This window comes from Schistocerca nitens, chromosome 10 (assembly GCF_023898315.1).
Source record: "Schistocerca nitens isolate TAMUIC-IGC-003100 chromosome 10, iqSchNite1.1, whole genome shotgun sequence".
NCBI lineage: Eukaryota > Metazoa > Arthropoda > Insecta > Orthoptera > Acrididae > Schistocerca > Schistocerca nitens.
Window position 1 is genome coordinate 9,875,486 of NC_064623.1, and position 25,866 is coordinate 9,901,351.

General features: G+C 41.3%; 1 protein-coding gene across 1 annotated transcript in view; it reads right to left on the reverse strand.

The window, feature by feature from the left end:
- The window catches only part of LOC126210461 (acid phosphatase type 7), a 118,498-nt gene that overhangs the window by 59,592 nt on the left and 33,040 nt on the right, over nucleotides 1–25,866 (reverse strand). Inside the window, exons 4-6 of the mRNA XM_049939694.1 lie at nucleotides 25,431–25,528; nucleotides 16,756–16,933; nucleotides 9,546–9,688 (exon numbers count right to left, since the gene is read on the reverse strand). Of these exons, the coding sequence (XP_049795651.1) occupies nucleotides 9,546–9,688; nucleotides 16,756–16,933; nucleotides 25,431–25,528 (419 nt within the window). The remainder of the gene's footprint in view (nucleotides 1–9,545; nucleotides 9,689–16,755; nucleotides 16,934–25,430; nucleotides 25,529–25,866) is intronic.

Consider the following 25,866-nt stretch of genomic DNA (forward strand, 5'->3'; position numbering starts at 1 on the left):
AACTCTATAACTGAATCATTCACAGTAACACACAGTCTGCCCTATCTTCCTGTTCATAACGAATCCTCCTCTGGTTATACCATTTTCTGCTGCTGTTGATATTACCCTATACTCATCTCACCTGAAATCCTTGTCTTATTTTCAGTTCACTTCATTGACCCCTACTATATCTACAATGAGCCTTTGCATTTCCCCCCTTTAGATTTTCTAGTTTTCCTACCATGTTCAAGCTTCTGACATTCCACGCCCAGAATTTTAGAACGTTATCCTTTTGTTAATTATGCAGTCTTTTACCCATGGTCACCTCCTCCTTGGCAGTCCCCTCATGGAGATCTGAAGGGGGCTACTCCAGAACCTTTTGACAATAGAGATCATCATGACACTTTTTCAATCACAGGCCACATGTCCTGTGGAAACACGTTACATGTCTTTAATGCAGTGGTTCCCATTCCCTTCTGCATCCTTATGCTACTGATCACTGCTGATTCTTCCGCCTTTAGGGGCAGTTTTCCACTCCTGGGACCAGATAGTGCCCTGAGCCTCTGTCCCCTTCTCTGCCCTCTTGACAAGGCTGTTGGCAGAATGTGGGTGACTTCTTACACCGCAGTGGGGGATTCAAACCCGGGACCGATGACGTTTTGATTGCTAATCAAAGATGCTACCCCTACACCACAGGTTATATTTTTTCATCAGAACTGACAGCAAATCAGCACCAACAGTAGTTCAAGTAAACATACCAACATCACAAGCAGAAGATGAAGAGATGGAGAAAGTATATGAGGATACTGAATGTCAAACAATGGAAAATCCAGAAAGGATTATAATAATATTAAGAAAAGTATACTTGCTACTCACCACCTCTCTGAGTCGCAGGTAGGCACAAGAAAAAGATTGTCAGAACCTGAGATTTCTATCAACAGGGCCTACATCAGAGATATATATAGACACACACACACACACACACACACACACACACACACACACACACACACACACACACACACACACACACACACACTGGCTACTGAGTTGCGTTTGCATGAATGTGTATGTATATGTTGTCTATATTTGCCAAAGGCCTTGTTGGACAAAAGCTCACTTTCTGACAATCTTTTTGTTGCGCCTATCTGTGAATGAGAATCTCCACTACATGATGAGTAGCAACTATTCTTTCCATAATACTGAATGTGAAATTCAGCACATAAATGGAGATGAAAACCTAACAATCATGGGTGACTGGAATGCGGTAGTAGGTGACAATAGAAGACAGGGTTATGGGAGAATTTGGGATCAGTAGTGGCAATGTCAGAGGACAAGGACTAATACAGCTCTGCAGTAAGTTTCAGCAAATAATACAGAATACATTGTTAAAAGAGGAGGCGGCCCAACAGATATTATAAAATCAGATGTTTGACTGTAAGGCATATGCAGGAGCAGATATAGACCCTTATTGCAAGTTAGTAACAATGAAGAGCAGACTGAAGTTCAAAGTAATCAGTGTGGAAAGAAGTGGGATACCGAAGTACTGAGGAATGGTTATGTACGTTTAAGGTTCTCTAAGAGTGTGTGGAGTGTGTGTAGTGTGTTAATGAACACCACAGCAGGCAATTCAGTTGAAGAGAAATGGACACCTCGAAAAAGTGCATTCACAGACAAATACACATGCAAGGAAGACAACAGTGAGGAAATCCCAGATAACAGGATAAGTACTTCAACTGATTGGCAAAATAACGAAGTATGAAAATACTCAGGAACTGACAGGAATACAGAAATTCAAGTCACTGAGGAATGAAATGTATACGAAGTGCAGGGAAGCCGGGGCAACATGGTTGTGAGAAAAATGCGGAGAGAAGAAAGGTTGTAGTAAGGACAGATTCAGCATACAGAAAAGTCAAAAAATATTCAGCAGAACTAAAAGCAAAGGAGTGAAATTAATAATGCAAGGAGAATTCCATTGTTAAATACAGATGATAGGGCAGGTATGTGGAAAGGGGGAAGAAATGTGTGATGATGTGATAGAAGAAGAATTGAGATTCAGTATGGATGATGTAGGTGATCCAGTATTACAGTCAGAATGTAACAGAGTTATAGACGACCTAATGATGAAATACAATAGAAGGCATAGGTAACATTCCTTCAGAAAATTATGCAAATTGACGTGTGGAACATGTGGGACTGGTGGAAAAATATCAGCTACACAATCCAGAAGATAGTAAGGACCGGTAACTGTGAAAATTATTGTACAATTAGCTTATGCATCAAAGTTGCAAACATGAACAATACACAGAAGAGTGGAAGAGAAAACTGATGATCTGTTAATTGATAATCAGTTTGACTTTAGACACGATAAAGGCACCAGAGAGACAGTTCTGATGTTGCGCTTGATAATGGAAGAAAAATCAAGACACCTTCATAGGATTTATCGACATAGAGAAAGTGTTTGACAATGTAACATGGTGCAGGATGATGTAAATTCTGAAGAAAATAAGAAAGACGGGTAATAAGCAAAATGTGTAGGAACTGCGAGGGAACAATAAGATTGGGAGACTGTTATAACTTCAAGTTGAACAAATATATTTCAAGGAAGACGCAATACATGAAAGTCACAGATCAAGTAAACAGAGCAAGACGTGTGTACACTTTAACAGTCAAATCATAACTGAGTCCGAGTCTAGCAGTCGCTGGCTGGCTGGCCGCTTAGGTGGCGCTGCTGCTGCATGGCCGGCAGACAGACAGACAGACAGCGCCGCATGTAGAGGACGCGCGTAACTGCGCGGTGGCACTTTGAAAGATCGGCGGGTCACATTACTTTTCCCCCCTTTGAAGTTTTTGCACAGGTGGCCTGTAGATTGCTAAAGTCCATAGGTGTTGTTTGACTGGTCTTAAAGTCTCGAGGAGGAGGCTTCCCGTACGGACGGAAGTGTCCCCGATAATAACGGGTCGAGATGACAGGAGACTTGGGGGTCGAATCTGCTGGGGGCCCGTGCACCAATCTGACTGTTGCGGCAAGTCTGGTTGTTATAACAGGAGACATGGGCGATGTGTCCACGTCCGTAGGAGGAGGAGGCGAGTAGAGTTGCTCTGACAGGTAATGGTCATGTGGTTCCTGCATGGGCACGTCTCCTGGTGGTGTCAGTTCTTGTGCTGGCACTGATATGATGGTGAGAGGACTGCATTGTGGGTAATGAGAGATTCCAGTATCCCGAGTGTCAGGTAGAGCCGAAGGTGGTGTAGCGGCATCCGGAACAGGCGTTGCCGGCACACGAGGCCGAAGCTGGTCCGGATGCCGCACTGCAACACCCGTGTCCGTCTGGATTTCATACAGGCATCGGCCACGGTGCCGTAAGATGCGGCCAGGACTCCATTTTGGCCGCCTGCCATATCCCCGTACCCATACAAGGGTGTCGGCGGTGAACCGGCCAAGCAAAGGCACCCGCAGCCGTGAGATGGAAGGCCGCAGAAGATGACGTAGCATTCGGGGCTGTCGGCCATGTAAGAGCTCAGCCGGGATGTGGCCGCCCATGGGGGCGAAACGTAAGAAGCCAGAAATTGGAGAAGCGCATCATCAGCAGCAGAAGAAGTCAGGAGTTTCCTCATCTGAGCCTTAAATGTGCGGACCAGTAATTCACCCTTGCTGTTTGACTGTGGATGGAACGGAGGGGCCGTGACATGTACGATGCCGTGACAGGCACAAAAATCCACAAAATCGGAAGAAGCAAATTGCGGACCATTATCAGTAACAAGAGTAGAGGGAAGGCCTTCCAAAGAGAAAATGCGAGCTAGAGCATTGGTGGTTGCCGCGGTGGTAGGCGACGTGCAACGGATAATGAAAGGAAAGTTAAAGCAGGTGTCAATAACGAGAAGCCAATAAGTATCTAAAAATGGTCCCGCGAAGTCAGAATGAATACACTCCCAGAGCTTCTCAAGCGAAGGCCACGGGGACAAAGATGACTTCCGGGCGGCGGCCTGTGACGCCCTAGGGCCGCAGGCAGCAACCGTGTCTGCAATTTCAGAGTTGATGCCGGGCCAGTACACATGACAGCGCACCAGAGATTTTGTGCGACAGACACCCCAGAGCCCTTGGTGAAGGAGGCGCAAGACCGAAGCACGCAAAGATGCACGTACCACAACACGCGGCAAAGCATTTTTTGTGCAAAGGAGGAGGACACCATCCCTAGCCATGAGGTGGCAACGCAAAGCATAGTAGTTCCACAACGGGTCAGAAGTCTTAGCAGAGCGACGATCTGGCCAACCCTTCTGAATACAGCGTAAAACCCGGGAGAGGGTAGGGTCAGAACCCGCAGCAGCTGCCAGGCGGTCCCCGGTGATGGGGAACCCGTCCACAACCCGCTGCTCGGCAACATCCAGGTGGAAACACGAAAGTTCGTCCCTATCGAATGCCAGATCACGACCAATGGGAAGGCGAGACAGTGCATCAGTATTAGCATGTTGAGCCAATGGTCGGAAATGAATCTCATAATTGAAACGAGACAAGTAAAGAGCCCAACACTGGAGGAGGTGTGCAGCCTTGTCGGGAAGTGACGTTGATGGATGACACAAGGAAACAAGTGGTTTGTGATCCATAACAAGATGAAATTTGGATCCATAGAGAAAAACACCAAACTTATGAAGAGCATAAATAATGGCCAAAGCTTCTTTTTCAATTTGAGAATACTTTCGTTGGGCATCCGTGAGCGTTTTGGAGGCATAAGCAATGGGTTGTTCAGAACCATCAGAAAAACAGTGCGCAAGGACTGCACCGACCCCGTATTGAGAGGCGTCCGTGGCAAGAACAAGATGTTGGCCAGGTCGATAAGTAGCCAGGCACGGAGCCTGTTTCAGCATAGTCTTCAATTTCTGGAAAGCCGCATCACATGATGCAGACCAGTGGAAAGGCACGTTTTTATGCAACAGGCGATGCAACGGCTGAGCCACCGAAGCAGCAGACGGTAGAAACTTGTGATAGTATGCTATTTTCCCCAAGAAGGCCTGCAGTTCCTAAACAGATGCAGAGTGAGGAAGGGCATCGATTGCAGCGACAGTGTGCTGAGGCAGATGAATACCATCCCAAGAGCGTTGAAACCTCAAGTACGTGATAGATGCCTGAAAAATTTTATTTCTGAAGATTACACTTAAGACCGGCACTCTGTAAGACATGAAAAAGTGTGCAGAGATTTTGAAGATGTTCTTCAGTGGTGGAGCCAGTGACAACAATGTCGTTCGTGTAATTGATACACCCAGGGACAGTGAGCAATAATTGTTCCAAGAATCACTGAAAGAGAGCAGGGGCGCTGGCAACCCTGAATGGCAATAGTTGGTATTGATAGAGGCCGAAAGGCGTGTTAAGGACCAGAAACTGCTGGGAAGCAGCGTCGAGAGGAAGTTGATTACAAGCTTCTGACAGGTAAAGTTTAGAAAAATACTGGCCTCCAGCAAGTTTAGTGAACAATTCTTCAGGTCGAGGCATAGGGTAAGTGTCGATAAGGCACTGAGCATTTACAGTGGCTTTGAAATCGCCACAGAGACAAATATCACCATTTGGCTTAGCAACGACAACGACAGGAGAGGCCCACTCACTGGAAGTGACAGGAAGCAAGACCCCTTAAGCAGTGAGATGATCCAGCTCCCGTTTGACCTGATCACGAAGGGCACAGGAATGGGCCGAGCCCGAAAAAACTTAGGCCGAGCAGTGGGTTGAACGTGATATGAGCTTCAAAGTCGTTTGCACATCCTAACCCAGGAGAAAAAAGGGACGAAAATGTCGTCGACAAGGCATCCAATTGAGCATAAGGAATAGCATCAGAGATGATACTGACAGAGTCATCTATGGAGAACCCAAAAATGCGAAAGGCATCGAAACCAAAAAGATTCTCTGCGTTACTATGGTCGACCACAAATATTGGAACAGTGCGAACGACAGATTTGTAAGATACCTCAGCATCAAATTGTCCCAGAGAGAAATCTTCTGTTTATTGTAAGTCCGTAATTGCCTAGTGACAGGTGACAGGTGACAGGATGGGAGAACCCAACTAAAGATAAGTCTGAGAATTGATGATAGCGGCAGCAGAACCAGTATCCACCTGCATGCGACCATGTCGACCAAGTATTTGGACAGTGAGGAATAACTTCCCTGAAAGGGAAGAAGTGCAACTGACAGACAACACAGAGGCAGAATCAGCGTCATGTGCATGAACATCATGTATGTGGTTGGATTTGCAAGCGGATGACACATGACTCATTTATTTATTTATTTATTTATTTATTTTTTTTTTTTTGCATTTGTGACACACGGCCCAACGTTGTGGACAATCTTCTCGCGAATGTTTCGTAAAACACCGCGGGCGTGAAGGACGTTGCCGTGGGTTTTGCTGTAGTTTCTGAGAGGTTTGTTTACGGCTAGGCCGAGGCTGCGCGTGGGAGCGTACTGCGGCCAAGTCGGCCGGCAGGAAAATGCCACACGCTTCGTCAACATCGCACAGAGGTTGTATTTCCCCGACGTCGCCCCATGCCTCTATTTGCGGTCCAGTGGAGCGAGAAATTTCAAAAGACTGAGCGATGGATAGAACTTCATCTAGAGTCGGATTTGCCAACTGAAGGGCACGTTGCCTAACTTCTTTGTCAGGTGCCGATCGGATAATAGCATCCCGTACCATGGAATCGGCGTAGGATTCTTTGTGAACTTCAGTAACAAATTGACACTTTCTACTGAGGCCATGAAGTTCTGCAGCCCAAGCACGATAGGATTGATTTGGTTGTTTTTGACAACGATAAAAGACAACACGAGAGGCTACCACATGTGTTTGCTTTTGAAAATAGACAGGCAGAAGTGAGCACATTTCAGCAAAGGACAAAGACACAGGATCTTTCAAAGGAGCCAATTGCGACAACAACCGATACATTTGAGGTGAAATCCATGAAAGGAACAGAGAGTTACATGTTTGTTTGTCCGCGACATGAAATGCCAAGAAGTGCTGTCGAAGACGTTTTTCGTAATCAGACCAGTCTTCGGCCGTCTCGTCGTAATGAGGGAGAGACGACGACGAGAGACGCCCCGAATTTGATGCTGCGATGAAACCACGAATCGCATTTGTGAGAAGCATTTGCTGTTCTATGAGACCTTGGAATAGTTGCTCTAAAGTAGCCATGGAAACATGTGGGTCAACGATGGAAAAGAAAAATCACTACCTCGTCACCAATCGTTATAACTTCATGTTGAACAAATATTTCAAGGAAGACGCAACACATGAAAGTCACAGATCAAGTAAACAGAGCAACACGTGTGTACACTTTAACAGTCAAATCATAACTGAGTCCAAGTCTAGCGGCCGCTGGCTAGCTGGCTGGCCGCTCAGGTGGCGCTGCTGCTGCTGCATGGCTGGCAGACAGTGCCAAATGTAGAGGACGCGCGTAACTTTGAAAGATCGGCGAGTCACAACAGAGAAAAAGATAGAAGTGCTTGGATTAAAAAGGATCGAAGACAAGGATGCAGCCTTTCTCACCTATTGATCAATCTGTACATTGAAGCAGCAGTGACAGAAATGAAAGATAGGTTTAGGCATGTTATTAACATTCAGGATGAAAGGATATAACTGATGACATTTCTATCCTCAGTGGGAGCAAGAACGGACATACTGTACAAAATGAACAGGTCACAGAGCACAGAATATGGAATTTGAATGAACCGAAGAAAGACAAAAGTGTTGAGGAGTAGCAGAAATGAGATTAGTGATGAAATTTACATCAAAATTAGAGACCATGAAGCAGAAAAAACTGAAAGAATTGTTGCTATGAAGCAAAATAATTTATGACAGATGAAGCGAGGAGGACATAAAAAGCAGACTAGCATAGGCAAAGAGAGCATTCCCTTAAGTCTACTAGTATGGAGGACAGTGTTGTACAGAAGTGAATCATGGACTTTGGGGGGAGATAAGAACTGAAGCGTTTGACATGTGGTGCTACAGAAGCATCCTGAAAAGTAGGTGGGCTGATGGCGGAGGAGGGGGAAGGGGTTTCTGCAGTACTGGTGCAGACAGAAGTACATGGGAAACACTGACAAGGAGGGGGGACAGAATGACACGACAAGTTTTAAGACATCAGGGAATCATTTCCGTGGTACTACGGGGAACTGTAGAAGGTAAGAACTGTAAGAAAAGACTAACATTGGAATGTATCCAACAAGTAACTGAGGGCGTAGTGTGCAAGTGCTACTCGGAGACATCAACTCAGTCAGATGACATAACTAAAAAAGTAATAATAATAAATCAATAAGTTTAAAAAGAAGGCATGAATGTAAAAACTGACCAAATAACACGAGTCGGCACTTCTGCTATTCCATTTTACCTTTTCCTCATTCTAAATATTTGATTTTCATTGCAACCTTATCAGTTTTCCATAGACAATTTTGGGTATCACTGGCTATGTAACCAAACTATATGGATTCTTTCAATATCTACTGGCTCGGCTCACTTCCACAAGCTTTCCTCGAATGGGAGATGTGAGGGCTGACAGTACCGTTAATTGTTAAACAGTTCTTTACTATTCACATTTTGATCCAGTTACTTAATTTTAGTTCACTGCACAGGTAAATACAAAAGAACATTTTCCATACAGTATCACCTGTCTATAGAGGTACATGAGTATATGTAAGGATTTTCCATTTACTGGAAAAACTGGAGTTGCACAACTTGGCGTTGGGTTTCTTTAATATACACAAAGGATTAGGTGTCTAGCAGTCTCATCTCAAATTACTTCAGACTCACAAAAGGTATTTGTAACCTCTTTTCATGTAAACAAACAATAGACATTGGCTCATAAAACAATGACGAATGCATTTCTGTAACTTCACTTATTATAAAAAATTATCTTTTTTCCCACTATAATATGCGATCTGTACGAGACAAGTTCAATACTGTATCTCTCTTACAAACCCACGAGAAATAATATGAAAATTTCGTTAAATGTCACAATTTTTGAGTTGTTGAGGCCAACCTCTATACAAATTTGGACTGCAAAGGTAAGCAATATGTTAACAACACTCTCGATGCAAGTCTGTGTAGCTGACACGAGTGATGCTTCATCAGACTATAAATCAGGCTGAATGAGTTTCAGTGGTATAACATTCTTTTTAGTGTAATAGATATTTAGACCTTTGTAGAATCTAACACTCAATCAAGACTCTTCATCACAAAATCCCTAGCATTTACATGGCACAGAGGTTGTCATATTCAATTTAATTTTCTGTTCTACAAAAATATGACACAGAATCTTATCTCTCAGAGATTCACTATTCTCATGCAAAGAATACTTCAATAAAATTTAAAAAAAGAAAGTAAGAAATAAAGAAAAAATGAGTCGATGCCTAGATCTTAATGATCAATGAAGTTGCAAAAATATGCTTGTCTTCATATGAGAGAGCTGGTCACTATTCACCTAAGTAGAAAGAGATTACTCGTATCTGAAGCAAGATTAAAGTTATCCGAGACAAAAAAGATTTAATGCAAAATAATAGAAATGCCAAGGCTGCCAGCTGAAGGAAGAAAACTGACCATTTGACTACGGGAAGACCAATGCGTGTTAATGTTCCATAAAACGTGCAGTCATCAGTGTTGTTGTTGGAGCAGTACATGGGACGGTGGCCGTAGACAACTATCCACGGGCGCACAGCACGATTCTCTGGACGATTAGCTTCCTAGAACCAAAGCCGTAACTCAGTCAACAATGATAAAATTAAGTAAAATAAAAATAGTAAAAATACACACTATTAGGAAAAACACCGCACAAGTGCAAGTAGGACTCACACTACGAGGAACCCGTACTAACGTAAGTATATAGACAGTTCATCTACAGGTTTTGATGTGCGAGTCTGAGAGTATCAAAATATGTGACATCAATGGACGTACCTGTTGACTGCATAGACTTATAAGCTTAAATGTTTTACACTGCCAAGGGACTGTAGATTTCGGAAATTTCAACTCGATGCCTCTTAGCATTCCTGAGAAAACAGGGACATAACAATAAAATGATCCTACAAGGGTCCTGTTTTTACCGACTGAGGTACAGAACCCTAAAAATGAAGTATACAGTGAACACACAAGACAAAAGGGACACAAATGAATTAACAGAGAAAGAGTATTATTATTTAGCCACAGATGAATGGGTGCTACTACAGGTGTGAGCTTTTCAGTCTACATTTTTGCTACCGTTTGCTTGTCATGTCAGCTGGTCCTATATTTTGTCCAGTCTTAAGTTATAAGTTATGTAATTCCCTTCTTGCAGTTATTCAGTGTAACTGAAAAAGCAATAGCTTTTCTTCAAATCTACCAGGCTACAATTAGCTGTCATAAAGACAAACAGTATTAAAGCTGTATAGATGTTAGTGTTAGTGGTGTCCGTAAGCAGCTGAAATTGCTAAAATTAAACAAGGCTGCACGTTCTGATGGAATCTCTGTCATATTCTGTACAGAATTTTTTTTCAACTGAGTAAGCTCCAATTTTAAATACAAAACATGCTTTGCACTAAAAACTGTGTCAAGTGATTGGGAGAGAGCACAGGTCACATCTGTCTACAAGAGTGGTAGCAGAAGTGATCCGCAAAACTACTGTTCAGTACCATTGCCACCAATCTGTTTTAGAAATCCTGGAATGTACTTTGCCATCAAGTGTGACAAGGTATCTCAAACAGAATGACAAAAACATCTGTCATACGAAACCCAACTCACATTTTACTCACAATATTCTGAAAGCCATAAATCGAGGACATCGTGTGGATGCAGTATTGCCCTTGTGCGTGCTTTAATTAGTCAAATTTTGCCTCTGTAGTGTCAGTGGAAATGGTATGTACAGGGCTGGTGACATCTCTCACTTCTACACTCACCACTGGTTCTTAAAATGTCATGAATAGGGTTTAACTGATAGTGTCTAGCAACTTGGGTTTACTGACATTTCTGTGATGCTCTCCCATAAGTCAAACAAACATGTGACCATTGGTGCTGACCCTTGTAGCGGTTCACCTACTTTGTTTCTTTGTTTGCTGCCCTCAGTGTCAATGTACTGAATTGCTACAGTGGTTGAAAAATGGGGTTTGTAATTTGGACACTGACAACTGTAAATAATGCAGCCAACAGATGCACAGTTGCAACTCACTTTTACTTTCACTGTTCACAACTGCCCAATATTACACAGTTATATGGCCCATGCACTATTGATTAACCTTCAATAAGCCTCATTAATAGGTTTCAGGCAAACCTCCACATACTGCTACAATAGTTTACTGTTGAACATCTACAACCAGTAAAAGCCTAAACATACAGTTCACAGTCTTTCAAATAAATAGACCAGTCACTGTCATTGCTTTAATGGCCAGTTGGTGTAACACTTATTTCACTGTTAAGTTGATGCACTGTTGTCGTTCTAACCAACACAGGTTCTTCGTCTGAAACTCAGCCGTGGACTGATTGTCTCGTGACCAAAAACCAAGCCCTTATATATTCTAACAACAATAGGTGCCGAATCTACACATTGTTCGAAGTTAAATTTACAGAAATTACAATTGAAACTTAACTCATTAAATTAACTAATACATCAAAAAATTCATTCCATTTAACAGTTTCTTCTACTACCAGATTTAGGCCGAATTATTTGTTTAAATGACGAAATTCACAGCTATCGTTATACAAACAATACTTTTGACAAAACCGTTAATTACTTTGCAGGTATTTAAGGGCTGGGTTCTCTACGATGTTTTTGAATAGAGTCAAATATATACTTTAAGATTACTAGCATTTCGTCTTCCAAATGTTTACAATCATTACAGAATTTATATTTGTTTTTAAGTCAACAACAGAATTTAAGTTATGAAGCAATTACTGATTTAACCCTATAACAAATGGTACCAACCAGGAATAGTCAAAAGAAATTAGAAAATCAATTACATACATAAAACTAAGCACAAAATTAGATCTGCTGTTAAAGAATTTAAAACTGAGGGCCAACCTTTCTCTTATATGAAAATGCAGATTATACTTGCGTATGCTAATGGTAAATAGTTAGAAGTAACAAATCGAATTTAAGGAACAGATGGCAAAACAAGAGGTGAAGTAAAATTATCCCAGCTTGCTTCGTCACACCCCTCTTTGTGTATGCTCTGTGTCCTCCGTTAGTCCTCTTTGGTATTGGTTCCACACATTTCACCAATATTCAAGAATAGGTTGTACTAGCCTTGTAACAAAAATGTTCAAGATTGGAAGATGACAGCAAAGTCTGTTGAAAACAGTTGTTGAAAATAAAGAAAAACTTCAGGTTGCTTCTTGTCATTTCTCAAAATGAGAAAATTCAATTCAACAAAACTAAACAGAAAGATTACTGCCTGATGGGAATATTTTGGGAAGAAAGTTGCTACTCACTATATAGCGGAGACACTGAGTCACAGATAGGCACACCGAAAAGATTCTCACAATTATAGCTTTCGGCTGTTAAGGCCTTCGTCAACAACAGACAGACATGCACATGTGGCCCCCCCCTCCTCCCCACTCACACACACACAACTGCAGTCTCAGACAACTGAAACCACACTCATATACTGTTACATTCCATCCTGGATTTTCCCTTGTATAATTGTTGCCCAATAGGAATACTTGCATGTACGACAAGGCCTCCAATGGCAACAGGAATTAGTCTGTTGACTTTTAATTAATTCCTAGTAATTTAACATTTAAGACTCAATACAGTAAAGCACTCTAGGAGTGTTTCGCAAGAGCACTTTAATTGCTGCATACATTTAAATCTACGACATGTGAAAAAATATGTATATCCCTTACAGGTAAGGTGTTGTTGCTTCACTTAGAACTACTCATGTAACCATGTCAATCAAGCAATATATTAAATCCTACAATTAGCACCTCAAATAATGTCCACATTTGGTATCAACACACAAATACATGTACATATATACCAATTCTCCGTTTCTCTTCCTACATACCATCCACAAATTGAAAAGGCAGAAAGAATGTTATTCTGATACACCAAGTACCTACCCCACACATCATTCACACACACACACACACACACACACACACACACACACACACACACACACACAGAGCTAGAGAGAGAGAGAGAGAGAGAGAGAGAGAGAGAGAGAGAGAGAGACTATACTGTGCAAGCTGCTTAATTTCTGCTACAGCAATCTGTACCAATTTACCGTAGTCACGCCTTTATCTCCTACAATTTTCATCCCACACATCTTCACCCATCCCCAGACTGGTGGTTCCCTTTCAGCCTTAGAAAATGTCCAACCAACCAATGCCTTCTTTAGGCAACAGTCAAGTTGCGTTATTTTCTTTTACTGCCTCATTTCACTTCAGTACCATCTCATTAGGTACTTGAAGTCCACACCTACATCAACATATACTGAGTGAACATTGATAAAACCGACAAACTGCAGGGATGGGCTTGACCTGAACTGGAGGAAAAAAGGTCCTAAGAACATCTGTCAAAGTTCCTCGTTGCCACAGTACATGGCGCTGACGAATGACAGTCCTCTGACAATGTGCCTTGTGTTGCAGCCTTTGTGATTGATGCAGCATACTGTAAGCTGCAGAATCATTTGTATTCTGTCAGGAACACACGGAGATGGTGTTTGTGGATGACTGAGCACAAGGAAACGGTCGAGAGGCAGCACAGCCAAACCAAAACAAGTACCCTCACCAACATCAACCACATTACATAACACTTCAACTCTTTTTGGGTTGTTTGTGTCATCATGGGTCCTTTCAGACAGACAAACGTGCACTGACACAGCAGACAGTGCACACATCAAATTTGGAGAACTGGGTTCTACAGAATATTGAGACGAACCCTAGTACAAGCTCCAGGCAAGTGGGCCACCAACATCGTGCGAGCTGAAACTCAATTATTTGTATTCCTGCACGAAAACTGCTACATGGAGGCCACTCTGAACATCTGTTGTGATGTGGATTTACTGCAGCTCTGTACTTTGTTCCTGAACGATTTTTTGTTGTTATAGGCACACCTGTTTTCGGATACATGTTCATAGGACCTTTTTTCCTCCATTTCAGGTCAGGAATCTGTCCCTGCAGCTTGTCAGTTTTATTGATGATCATCATGTAAACTCCACACGGAACTGCACATTTCGTGGAGGAGGGTACTGTACCACTACTAGTCATTTGCTTCCCTGTTCCACTCGCAAATAGAGAGAGGGAAAAACAACTGTCTGTATGTCTCCATACAAACCCTACTTTCTGGTTTCAGTGTCCCTTACACAAAACGTATGTTGCCACCACTAGAACTGTTCTGCAGTTCACCTCAGATGGTGGTTCCCCAAATTTTATCTGTGTTCCGTAAAAAGAATGTTTTATTCCTCCATTGATTCCCATGTGAGTTGCCAAAGCATCTCCGTAACACTGACTTGTTGATCAACCCTATCATTAACAAATCTAGCAGCCCACTTCTGAATTTCTATGGTGGCTTCTTTAATTCGACCTGGTGAGGATCCCTAACACTTGAGCTATACTCGAGAATAGCTGAGTCTACTTTAAGATGAACCACACTTTTCTACAATTCTCTCAATAAACAAAAGTCAATGATTGGTCTATCCTACTACAGTCCTTACATGCGTGTTCCATTTCATACCGCTTTGGAATGTCACGCCCAGATATTTAAATGATATGACTGTGACAAGTAAAACACTACTATGAGTAATGCTGTATTCAAAAGTTATGGATTTGTTTTTCCTACTCATCTGCATTAACTAACATTTTTCTACATTTAAAACAAGCTACCATTCACCACACCAACTAGAAATTTTGTTTAAGTCAGCCTATATCACCCTATAGTCACTAAGCATTGTCACCTTCCCATACACCACAGTATCGTCGACAAATAGCAGCAGATCGCTGCCGACCCTGTTCGCCAGATCACTTACTTTCTATATACATAATAGTGGTCCTATCACACTTCCTTGAAGCACTTGTCACGATATCCTTGCCTCTGATGAACACTCACCATCAAGGACAACACTGGGTTCTATTATTCAAGAAGTCTTCAAGCCATTCTCATATCTGGGAACCTATTCCATATGTTCATACCTTCACTGATACTTTGCAATGGGGCACACTTTCTGGAAATCTAGACATATGGAATGTGCCTTTTGTCCTTTGTCCAAGATTTAAAGGACGTCATGCAAGGGAAAGCCGAGTTCCACACAAATGACACTGGAAAACTGTGCTGATGTTTGGATAGAAGGGAATTTATTATATTCATTCTGAGAATATGTTCCAGAACTCTGCAGCAAACCGATGTTAAAGATATTGATCTATAAATTTGTGGTTACATTCTTTCACCTTTCTTGTATGTAGGAGTCCACCTGCACTTTTTTCCAATCACTAGGAACTTTGCACTGGGCGACAGATTCATGACGAATGCAAGCTACGTAAGGATCCAATGCCCTAGAGTACTCTTTGTAAAACTGAATTAGGATTCCATCTGGACATGGTGGCTTATATGTTTTCAACTCTCTCAGTTGTTTGTTTATGCCAGGGATGCCTATTACTATGTGGTCCATACAGGAGTCTGTTTATACGATTCTCCAACATGAACCATTTCTTAAGAGCGAAATTTAAAACTTCGGCTTTCCTTTTGCTATCTTTTACTGCCACATCAGACTGGTCGAGTGACTGGATAGAAGACTTAGACCACTTTAGCGATTTTATACGGAACCAGAATATTCTCGGGTTCTCGGCCACATATTTTGCTAAGGTATGACAGTGGTAGTAGTTCTATGCTTCATGTATAGATCTTTTTACAGACACAAGAATCTCTACTAACCTTTGTCTGTCATCATTTGTGCATCCTCTTTTGAACCAAGAGTGCAACAGTCTTTGCTTCCTCGGCATTTTCTGAATCTCAGTGTTAAACAACAGTGGGTCTTTTCCTTCCTTAATCCATATGCTTCTCTGCATCACAATTTACCATTCATTTAAACTTTGCTCAAAATTTCTCTATGTCCATCAAACCAGAATTGAACGATTTCAGTTCAATGTCTAAGCACGATGCTAACAACTGCTCATTTGCTCTTTCTAGCAAAAACACTCTTCTAGCCTCCTTCACTGATGTTAACGTCAGCAACCATTATAGCTATGATCGTGTCACTAACTCCTGGCTCTATACTGAGACCGTAGATCATGTGAAGCCCGTTTGTAGCTACAAGATCTAAAATGTTTCCAATGTGTCTGGGCTGCAAATTAACTGCCCAAGACAGTTTTCCGAAAACTGCTAGACTGTCTGTCTGTCAATCCCTCCTGTACGCATCTGATGTAAAGCATTCTTCTGTACTACCACAGTTCAAAAGCTGCCACTGTCTTTTTACCTGTATTGCTTACTGTCAATGTTTAACTTTCATACAAGTCTACACACTAGACAAGAACCTTTAGGAGGACTTCAGAACACTTAAATTTATAATATATGTTAACAAATTAATTTATACTAGGAAAAGTTTTCCTGGTATCTCCCCAAAATACAAAGCTTGTCTGCTACATTTAGTACTTCATTTTCTAATTAATTCCCTCACCGTCTCCTGACTTAATGAGACATCACTCCAGAACCCTCACTCTATTTCTGTTGATGTTAATCTTATAATCTCTTCTGAAGACATTGCACACAGTGTCCAGTTGCTTTCCCAAGTACTTTACTGCCTCTGACAAAATTACAATGTCACATGTAAAACTTTAAAAATCTTACCTTCAAATCATTCAGCAGCCATTCAAACTGATTTGCCAGAACTTTCAAGCCATACTCCAGGAAATAGTAAACTTCTGTCGATATGGAGACAAAGTGGACAGGCCCCATGTTGAAACTGTAGAAAAGTCCCTCCGTGTCTCCCGGCATTGAGAAGCGTGCACGGTATTCACTGAAGTTGCTGCAACATTAAGGACTGCAGTCAATGGCTGCCAGTCTGCATATGGCCATGGAGTGAATAGCAATGTTTTACTTGTAGAAATAGATGATATCTGACAGTCTAACTTCACCTGCTGGAGGGAAATGCAAATTATTTCAAATGGGCATATCATACAAGAACACACTATTTTATAAAGCATTGGATATCATTTATGAGATGCATTCAAAACGTAAGAAAGGCATGTGTTCATAAAAGCTTTTATTGACTTTTTCGTTTCCCATAAACTTAATACTTTTTGTAATGTTGCACTACCTTGTTCAATCACTCTGCATTAGAAGTTCTCAGTCTAACAAGTTAACCAGTAGACAATGGCAGCCTTTTGGGTCGACCATTGCCTTAAAACTATTGCCCATAGTGCCACTGCTTCAGAAGCAGAAAGAGATAGCAGTCGCTGGTTGTTAGGTTGGGCCTGTAGGGTGTGTGGTCAAAAACTTCCAAATGGTAAATGCCAACCCTAACTCCTAGTGCTGGCAACGGTGCTTTGACACGTTTTGTTGTGCTGGATGAGGACTATCCTGAATGGTGAATCTCAGTCAGCATTTTGCAGTATACTTCAGCTGTAATGGTTGATCCACGTTTCCTGAACGTAACCATAATAATACCACTTTCATCGCAGAAAACAGTAGCCATCATTTGCCAACTTAAGGATTTGGTGAAGTCGATTGGTGCAACTGCAATGACTGTTGCTTTGACTCTGCGCTGGTGGAGAATATCCGCAGCTACACACCCGTAACAATGCGAGAAAAGAAATTAGCTCCATCTTGTTGAGAGTGGCCCAAAAACACTTGTCTGCTTGAATGTTTGGCTCTTTGTACAGATTGGTAAGCATTTTCAGTACCCACCTAGCACACAACTTTGAATATCCCTTAAATGGACAAAGCACTGTTCATGCTGCTGTCATGGCAAAGCTTGGACATCAATCAGCCAGAGCATCAACAGTTTACTGTTCAGAAAGCAGTTTTCAGTCCATTCGTTGCAGGATTCGATCAGTCTCGCAACAGCAACAGTGAAATATAAAATTTCTCTGCCATGTCATCACCTTCAGCATTCCACTATGGCCTTGCAGCTGTATAAGAATGGCCTTGCACGTTCTGCCACCAACATACAAATGTCTGCCACCCACACTGTGATTCCTGTAAGCTGCCAACAACCTTCAACGTGTTGATAAGTGTATTTTTCCGACTGATTCAATGTAAAGAACATTTCTTAACAGTCTACACTAAGCAACTTTTGCATTATAGGTTATAGCAGCCTTTGTAGATAAAAATGTCGGAAAGTTGACTCACTTTTCCTGTTTTCATTCACTAATGTATAACTGTTTCTTATCCTGAGTAAACTCTTAACTAAGGAAGAAAATTTTCATTGCACAGAATCATGTAATAAGGATAATGTGTTGCGAACACATCACAATCTCTTGTAGACAGCTCGTGAAACAGTTAGGCATACAGCTAACAGTCTTATCATATTTACTCCATTGTGAAGTTTATTGTCAACAATCAATATCAGCTTAACAACAGTAAAATTCCTAAGTATAATACTAGAAAGAGAAATGACTCACATTATCCATCACTCAGTCTTAGTATTGCACAGAAAGGAATGACGTATTCAGGCACAAAAATCTTGTGACCATTTATCCCGAGATCTCCGGTATTTTTTCTCTGTGAATGTATATTAGATTTGTAACACATCTGACACGTACAATGTCACAGTGAGAGATCACAATAATTATGATAAACCACAGAGAACAGCCAACTAGCGAAATCGATAGTCTTTTGTATATAGGGGTCCACAACGACTGCGTATTTCTTGAGGGGAGTAATTTTTCTGTGTAGGCAGTTTTATTTAGAAATAAATACTTTAGTGTTCTAATACAATAATTTGTATTGTAATTTATCTTGTTATTTGCTCTTTTTTGAAAAGAAGAATGTCAAAATCAGCTTTCCCACCAAAAATAAACCTCGACAAAAATTAGTGCAAGCACTCCCACAACCCCCCCCCCCCCTTTCAAAAGAAAAGAAAACAGAGGAATTAACACAGGAATTTATAAACTGAACAGTAATAACCGTCCCAAACTCTACATTAATTAAAAAGGTACAACTTTTGAAACAATGTTTAAGGAACACCTTGGTGCCGTTTGATTTAATAACTTAAGCAAACCAGCCTTTGCCATCCGACTTGCAGAAAATAATCATACAGTCAAAAATTGATAGGAAACAACCTGCAGTTTGCAGGCAGGCCATATTGGATGAACGGTTACGAATGCCAGAATTATCTGGAACGGCAGACGTTCTGATGTTTGGAAATATATACAAAACTGCTTACAGATATGGGTGGCACAAAGACTTTTCAAGATGTAAGAATACCTTCTCTGATCTAATACTGAGTGAGCAAACAGTCAGCTACCTGCCTAAATAACTTCCGAGAGGTCTTTTTACCTTTTAAACCAGCATAATACTGCCACAGTGCAATATAGCCGTAGTGCACCGTCAATGGTGTTTCATTTCAAAAGAAAAAATATTTTGCCAATATAAACTACCTATATCTTCACTGTAAAAAAAAAAATCACATTTACATGGTATTCATAGTCTGGTACAGCTTATTTCTTCCTTTATAACTGCCCAATCAGTAAAATATATCAGATCACTATGTTTAATGTAGAATGGAACTTTATATTGGGTGTTCGAATTTCGTTTTATCACTACAACAAGAAAACATATCTTACTGTGCTTTTCTCCTGTACACGTCGTCGGTCTTGTAATGCCCAAGTTCAACATTGATTCTCTTCAATGTACTAACATCATATCTTAAATTATAATTGCCCAATCAATGTAAAAAATGTCATAATACTGTTTGTCTTACAGAATGGAACTTTAGATTCAATATTCATACCCAGTTTCATCAATGTAGCAAAAAAGAAGCAGAAAACATAACATGTTCTATTGTGCTCTTTAGTTTACACAGTGTTCATCATCTAATGCCCATATTAAATGAACAAATGTCTTATCTGTGCACAATGTAACGAACATTAGATCTGATTAAATTTAACAAACACTCGAACTGATTACACAGCTCACACCTATAAACCTTTCATTGTTTATATACAATATTTGTGAAATTCTATTGAATGCCATATTATAATTTACTGTACATAATTTTGCATCTCTTTTTGACTCTTTTAATTTCACTGTTCTAACAGAGGCATATTTTACAGTGACCATGCACATTTGTAACCCAACATTCTTACTACTCTAACAACTTTGGAACTATTGTTTTTGTTACTCATGTGAAGCTGGGCCACGTTTTGTAAATGATTAGCTGTTACAGCAGTTTCCTGGGAATTAAATAACACCCACAGAGCGCATCTGCAAAAATGTGTTTACTTTAAAATGCATAACAGATATAAAGGATGAATTTGTTGTGCTGAAATACCCACCACGTATGTGTTCATTACATTTCATGTTTTATTAATTTTGAAATCATTTCACAAATGTTTCCATGTAGATCAAACAAAAAATCTCTCATAAGTTCATTGTATTATGATCAAAAAACTTTTTGTTGATCTTAGTGTACAAAACCAGTAACACATACAAAAAAGGACCCCAGCAAGACATAAGGAAATCTGTAAGGGCTATCCCAAAATGGATTTGTAATAAATCTGAAACTGGTAATAGTTTGAGTCAAACTTTTTTAAACTGTACTTGTGACTGGCTGCTGCTACTTTATAACTGTACTACAGCCAAGGTTCTCATTATTAAACAGTGCCATTCATTACTCCAGATAGAAATTCTGTGTTTAATTATGGTTGTGAAACAGAAATCTTTTCCTATACACATTAGAATCACCAGTCAACAACTTATAATGTTACTGATCCTATCTGATAAACAGCTTATGAATGTTGAGACCATTCTAGTGTATATCAGTGGGGGGCAAAATGTCTGCAACTGTGAACCAGACACGTGTACATTCTTCAGTTTGTCAACAGCCAACAATCTCACCATATCAGTAACATGAGTTTCTGCCCAAACACTGAAGTTAAACAATGTCGGATGGACTCAGTTAGTACTCGGATGTACGAACATACAGAGAAAACAGAGAGCTGTGAAAAAACCGGGTGTTATCGGTTTTAAGAACACACGAGTCGCCAAAGTGGCTCGCACAATGCCGAGGTACCACACGAACTTCTTTGAACTCTGTCAACATTTCTTGAAGGGTCAATTCAAGCTCTGACCTCTCACCCACACACACATATGCACTGTCACTTTACACCAAGCAGAGCTTCCAGTACAGGAAGTTCATTAATAGAACTGCCGTACACAAGGGCGACACAATTTAAACGTTAAGTCTTCTGCGAGACACAAAACACTGAAGACGCGCCTCACACCAACTGATGGGCACTACCTACAAATAGTGATATTGTGAAGAACTGCAAGCTGCCTTCTCGGACACAACGAGGACGGGTGTGTCAACCCAGACAGTAGGAAACTGTCTCCATACTATCAGTTTGGTCCCTACGCATCCATTAAGAATAACAGTACGTATTTCCCAATGCTGTGGTACGCAAATATGGTGAGCGAGGGAATAACCTGGAACAAAACTTGGATCAGTGAAGTGTGAAATGTTATGTCCCTCGATCAATTAGATAGGTTAGACAATTTAAAAAGGGGAACGGATAGTGAAAGGTTCGATGCACCGAAGTACGGTGGCAGGAGTAAGAGTTCTTGTGGTCAGGTGACAACAGGGTTATCGAGGCAAAATCAAATAGGTTTAATAGAAGAATAGGTCTAACAATGGATAAGAAAATAGGAACACGGGTAAGATACTATGAACAACAAGGATAAGGTAGTTAAGGGAGGTGAAAATTTAGGCATTTTGCAGAGCAGATGTAGATTCTGTCCATAATTTACTAGAAAAGAACTGTAGATTAAAAATTAAGAAATTGCAGTACAGAAGGGAATTCATCATCAGCCAATTCAATCATTAGATGATGTGGCCCCTTCGAATCATGGATTCAGGTAGGCTTTCAGAAGTCTTCTCCAAGTGGGACGGTCTTGGGAAGTTCTCTGCCAGGTGTTACCAGCGATCTCCTCGACGTCTCTGTCCCACCTGTCTGGTGGTCTTCCTCTAGGCCTCCGGTGCTATCTCGGGCTCCACTCAGTACTAGCTTCGTCCACCTGTCGTCTTTTCTTCTTGCGACGTGGCCAGCCCACTGCCATTTCGAGGAACCTCCTCTCTCTAAGATGTCAATAACCTTCGTCACAGACCGGATGTCATCTGCCCTTTTCCTGTCCTTTCTCGTATAGCCCAGCATTGATCTCTCCACGGCTCTCTGTGCTGTCCTAAGTTTCCCTTTTGTGAATGAGTTCAGTGTCCGTGTCTCGCAGCCGTACATCATCACAGGAAGAATGCATTCATCAAATACTGCTTTCTTCAAATTTACTGGCATTCTTGATCTGAGTACTTTTGAATGCTTGCCAGCCGAGCTTGATGCGTCGATAGATTTCTGACCTTATGTCTCCCTTCATATTTATAATCTGGCCAAGGTAGACGTATTCACTGACCTCTTCTAGTAGACTGTCCTTGACTTTCACATCTCCAGCTGGGACCCATTTGTTGGATATTACTTTTGTTGTGGAAAGGTTCACGTTCAAGCCAACCAGATGACATTCCGATGCAAGATCTGTAACTAAGTTTTGGAGCTCTGCGAAGTCTTTGGCCAGTAAGGCAATATCATCAGCAAATCTCAAGTTGGTAAGCCTTCTTCCACTAATTCTAATTCCCTTACCTTCCCAGCTCAGCTCTGACATAGCCATTTCCAATACAGAAGAGAACAGTTTTGGGGAGATGGGATCGCCTTGCTCGACACCCCTCACGATGCGGAATTCTCGAGTTGATCCGCCGATGTTAACATAAGCTGAAGAATTCTCGTAGATTTTCCTGAGCACTTCAATGTATGCCGCTCCCACTCCTTGCTCACTCAAAGCTTGGAGGACAGCTACATGGCTAACGGAGTCAAGTGCCTTTTCAAAGGCAATGCAGAGAGGCAGTTGGTATTCATTCGCTCTGCTTATCACTTCACTAACTACCTTCGAGTAGGGAATTACGAGACAGGAAATGGATAAATTGAAAGAGGTGAAATGTAGAAGATGAGCAGAACGCAAGTTTTTGAAATGTCGGGCCACAGAAGAATGATGAACGACTACAAGGGTAGACAAGGTCACTAATGAAGGGATACTGATTACTTATTTGAACTGGGGAGAAAAGAAATTTATGGCACAACTTGACTGAATGAAGGTATTGGTTGATCAGGAAGAAAAATGGGTTTTTCCAATGTAGCTGATTAACTTCTCATGATCGGGTTTCATAGTCATGTAGGATTTTTTAAAGAACCTCACACAGTCAACGGAGATGATGATGTCTTTCAAAAATTATACAAAGTACTCCACACGAAATTACAACTCACAGTGTGAGTTCATCAGCACTAGTCATAGTTTGTTATCAGTATACTTTTACAGATGTAGTCAGCATTAGCTGCTTTTGCCTGTTAATATATTAAGTTCTCATTCACTTCCCAGAAAACTCCCCTTCACAGTCGTGTCGTGGAATGGCCAAAGTAATGTGACACTGAGGAAATTCAGGACATGGTGTTCCAATTATGATCCTGAAGGTCTCGGATGATGACACACCTAACCTGGAGAATATGCACCATTGTAGCAAGACATTCAAGACTCTCCAAATAACCCACACTGTGCCAATCAGCAGTGCATTCCTTTGCCGTCAGAAAGCCGAACGCTGACCCAGTCGTACTTACGAGCACTGACTGAGCCACTGGTCAGAGGTTACAGATGGCAACTGTAACTGGAAGCCACTTTACTGATTGACTGCCGAGATCTAGAGTTCGGCTCGCCCCATATGTACGATGCTGCACTACACACTTTGGCAGCCAGCACTGGATGAGCCACGGAGACCTCAATCGGGAGCTGCTGTCTCGGCACCTGGTGCACCAGTTCCGTCCAACAGCCACCCTGACGCCTACTCCACAGTGCAGTGTCACTTCGTGCAAGGCAGAGATCGATGCCTGACCACACCACGCTGCACAGACACTCCGGATCAATGCTACGTTGTGCCACTTGATGAGGGCACGCACCTGTAGCTGCTCTAGCCCTTTGGAACAATAAAGAGTTTTCAGGAGTGACGTCTGTCTTGCTACAGCCACCTTAGTCCTCCAACGGACTCCTGCAGTCTTCACTGACCCGTCGAACCCACCACATTCAGGTGGCAGACTCAAATGCCATCCTGACAACCAGGAGAATTGCTCTTCTGCCTCCATTGCTGGTTTTTGCACTCTGCCCTGCTATAATGGGATTTATGGAGCACAATGTGTGAATGTGTGAATGAATGAATGAATGAACGTCTATATCTCTACACCCAACAGCCTAGATAATAATCTGCTTCCGAGTCTAAACTTTGTTCAGTGCAATTTTTTCCCCCCTCAACTGCTCCTCCTAGTGTCTAGGTAACTGTTACAAGATATCCCAGTGTGTTTCATCATGATGTAGCGGGACTTTGAATTTCGCCGCGCTACATTCGTTCCCTCAGATAAAAATATCCCGTCGCAGCGGTATGAGCGCTCGACGGCAGAGAGAAAATACTAAAATTGTTAACTCTTTTTTGTTTTTTATTCCGTTTCAATTGTCTCTTGATAGCGGTAGCTTAAGGCAGACGTGGTCGGATGCTGACGTAAAAACTTAATGGCTAATCTTGATCTGATTGTAATGTGTAGACATTGTGGAAGTTATTAAGAAATTCGGTGGATGGAAGTAGCAAAGTGAATTAAATTGCATACAGTATCAAGATGATTTTAATTGGTATAAATTAGTGATCCCTGGACTATTGCAATATTTCGGAGCAGATTTTTTCACGCTGAAATGAAGGAGATTTTTGAAGACGTGGACGCCGCCCTAAAGAAGATAAGTTAATCTGGTAAAGGATGATCTCTCGTCTACGCCACTTCCCCCTGTCAGTTACATTCTGTTATTCTCTGTTTCTTTTCAATAACTTTTGTAGTGAAAATTGGTTTAACTTTTGCTCAAAAACGCCACAAGGACCACCCCAACAATAGCTTTTCCGAATAACGAAGTCCGATAGCTTTTCTGTAATACAAAGTCTGATTTGCTTTTCATTCTTTCCCTTTTTCACGGTCACTCTTCTCACATTTTTTTTTTTTTTTTTTTTTTTTTTTTTATTATTAAACACTACAACTCGTGCTACTACTAGTTCCTATCGTCTTCTTTCTCAAGCTACATAAATTTCAAAGAATTTTAAAAGTAAAATGTACAATTTTGCTTTTTAGATTTGTCTTCATCTCTCCTGCACCATGCAGCTGGTAGGTAAATCCCCCTACCCCACATCAGGAATAAAATAATGAAATGAATAAACAAATGTGTTCCTCGCAACTTACTTCGCCTCTTCGTGGTTTCCGGGGCAAGTCATGTACGGAACGTACGCAGCAACAGGCTGTATCTGATTCATAAATTCGTCACCAACTGTCCCATTTTCCTGAAAGTCAAACGAACAATTAATGCATTACGAAGTTTTTCGTATGTCACTTAAAAACATGCATGAACACCTGATATGACAGTCCTGATATAATGGGTGACCTGCTGTCTCGAGTGAAAAAGGCCGTGGAATGTGAAAAACTTGTGCCATCAATATGACTGACATAGCTCTTGATGTAAGAAACTATATCGCCATACGTAAATATTTTCTCATTTGGGCACAAAAAGGACTAAAATTTCTTTAATCCTTTGAAATTTAGTACCACCACAATCTAGCTTAACAGTCTTTTTCTTAATTATCTTGCTTTTAAATTTAATGTGTAATATGTTTTGAGTGAA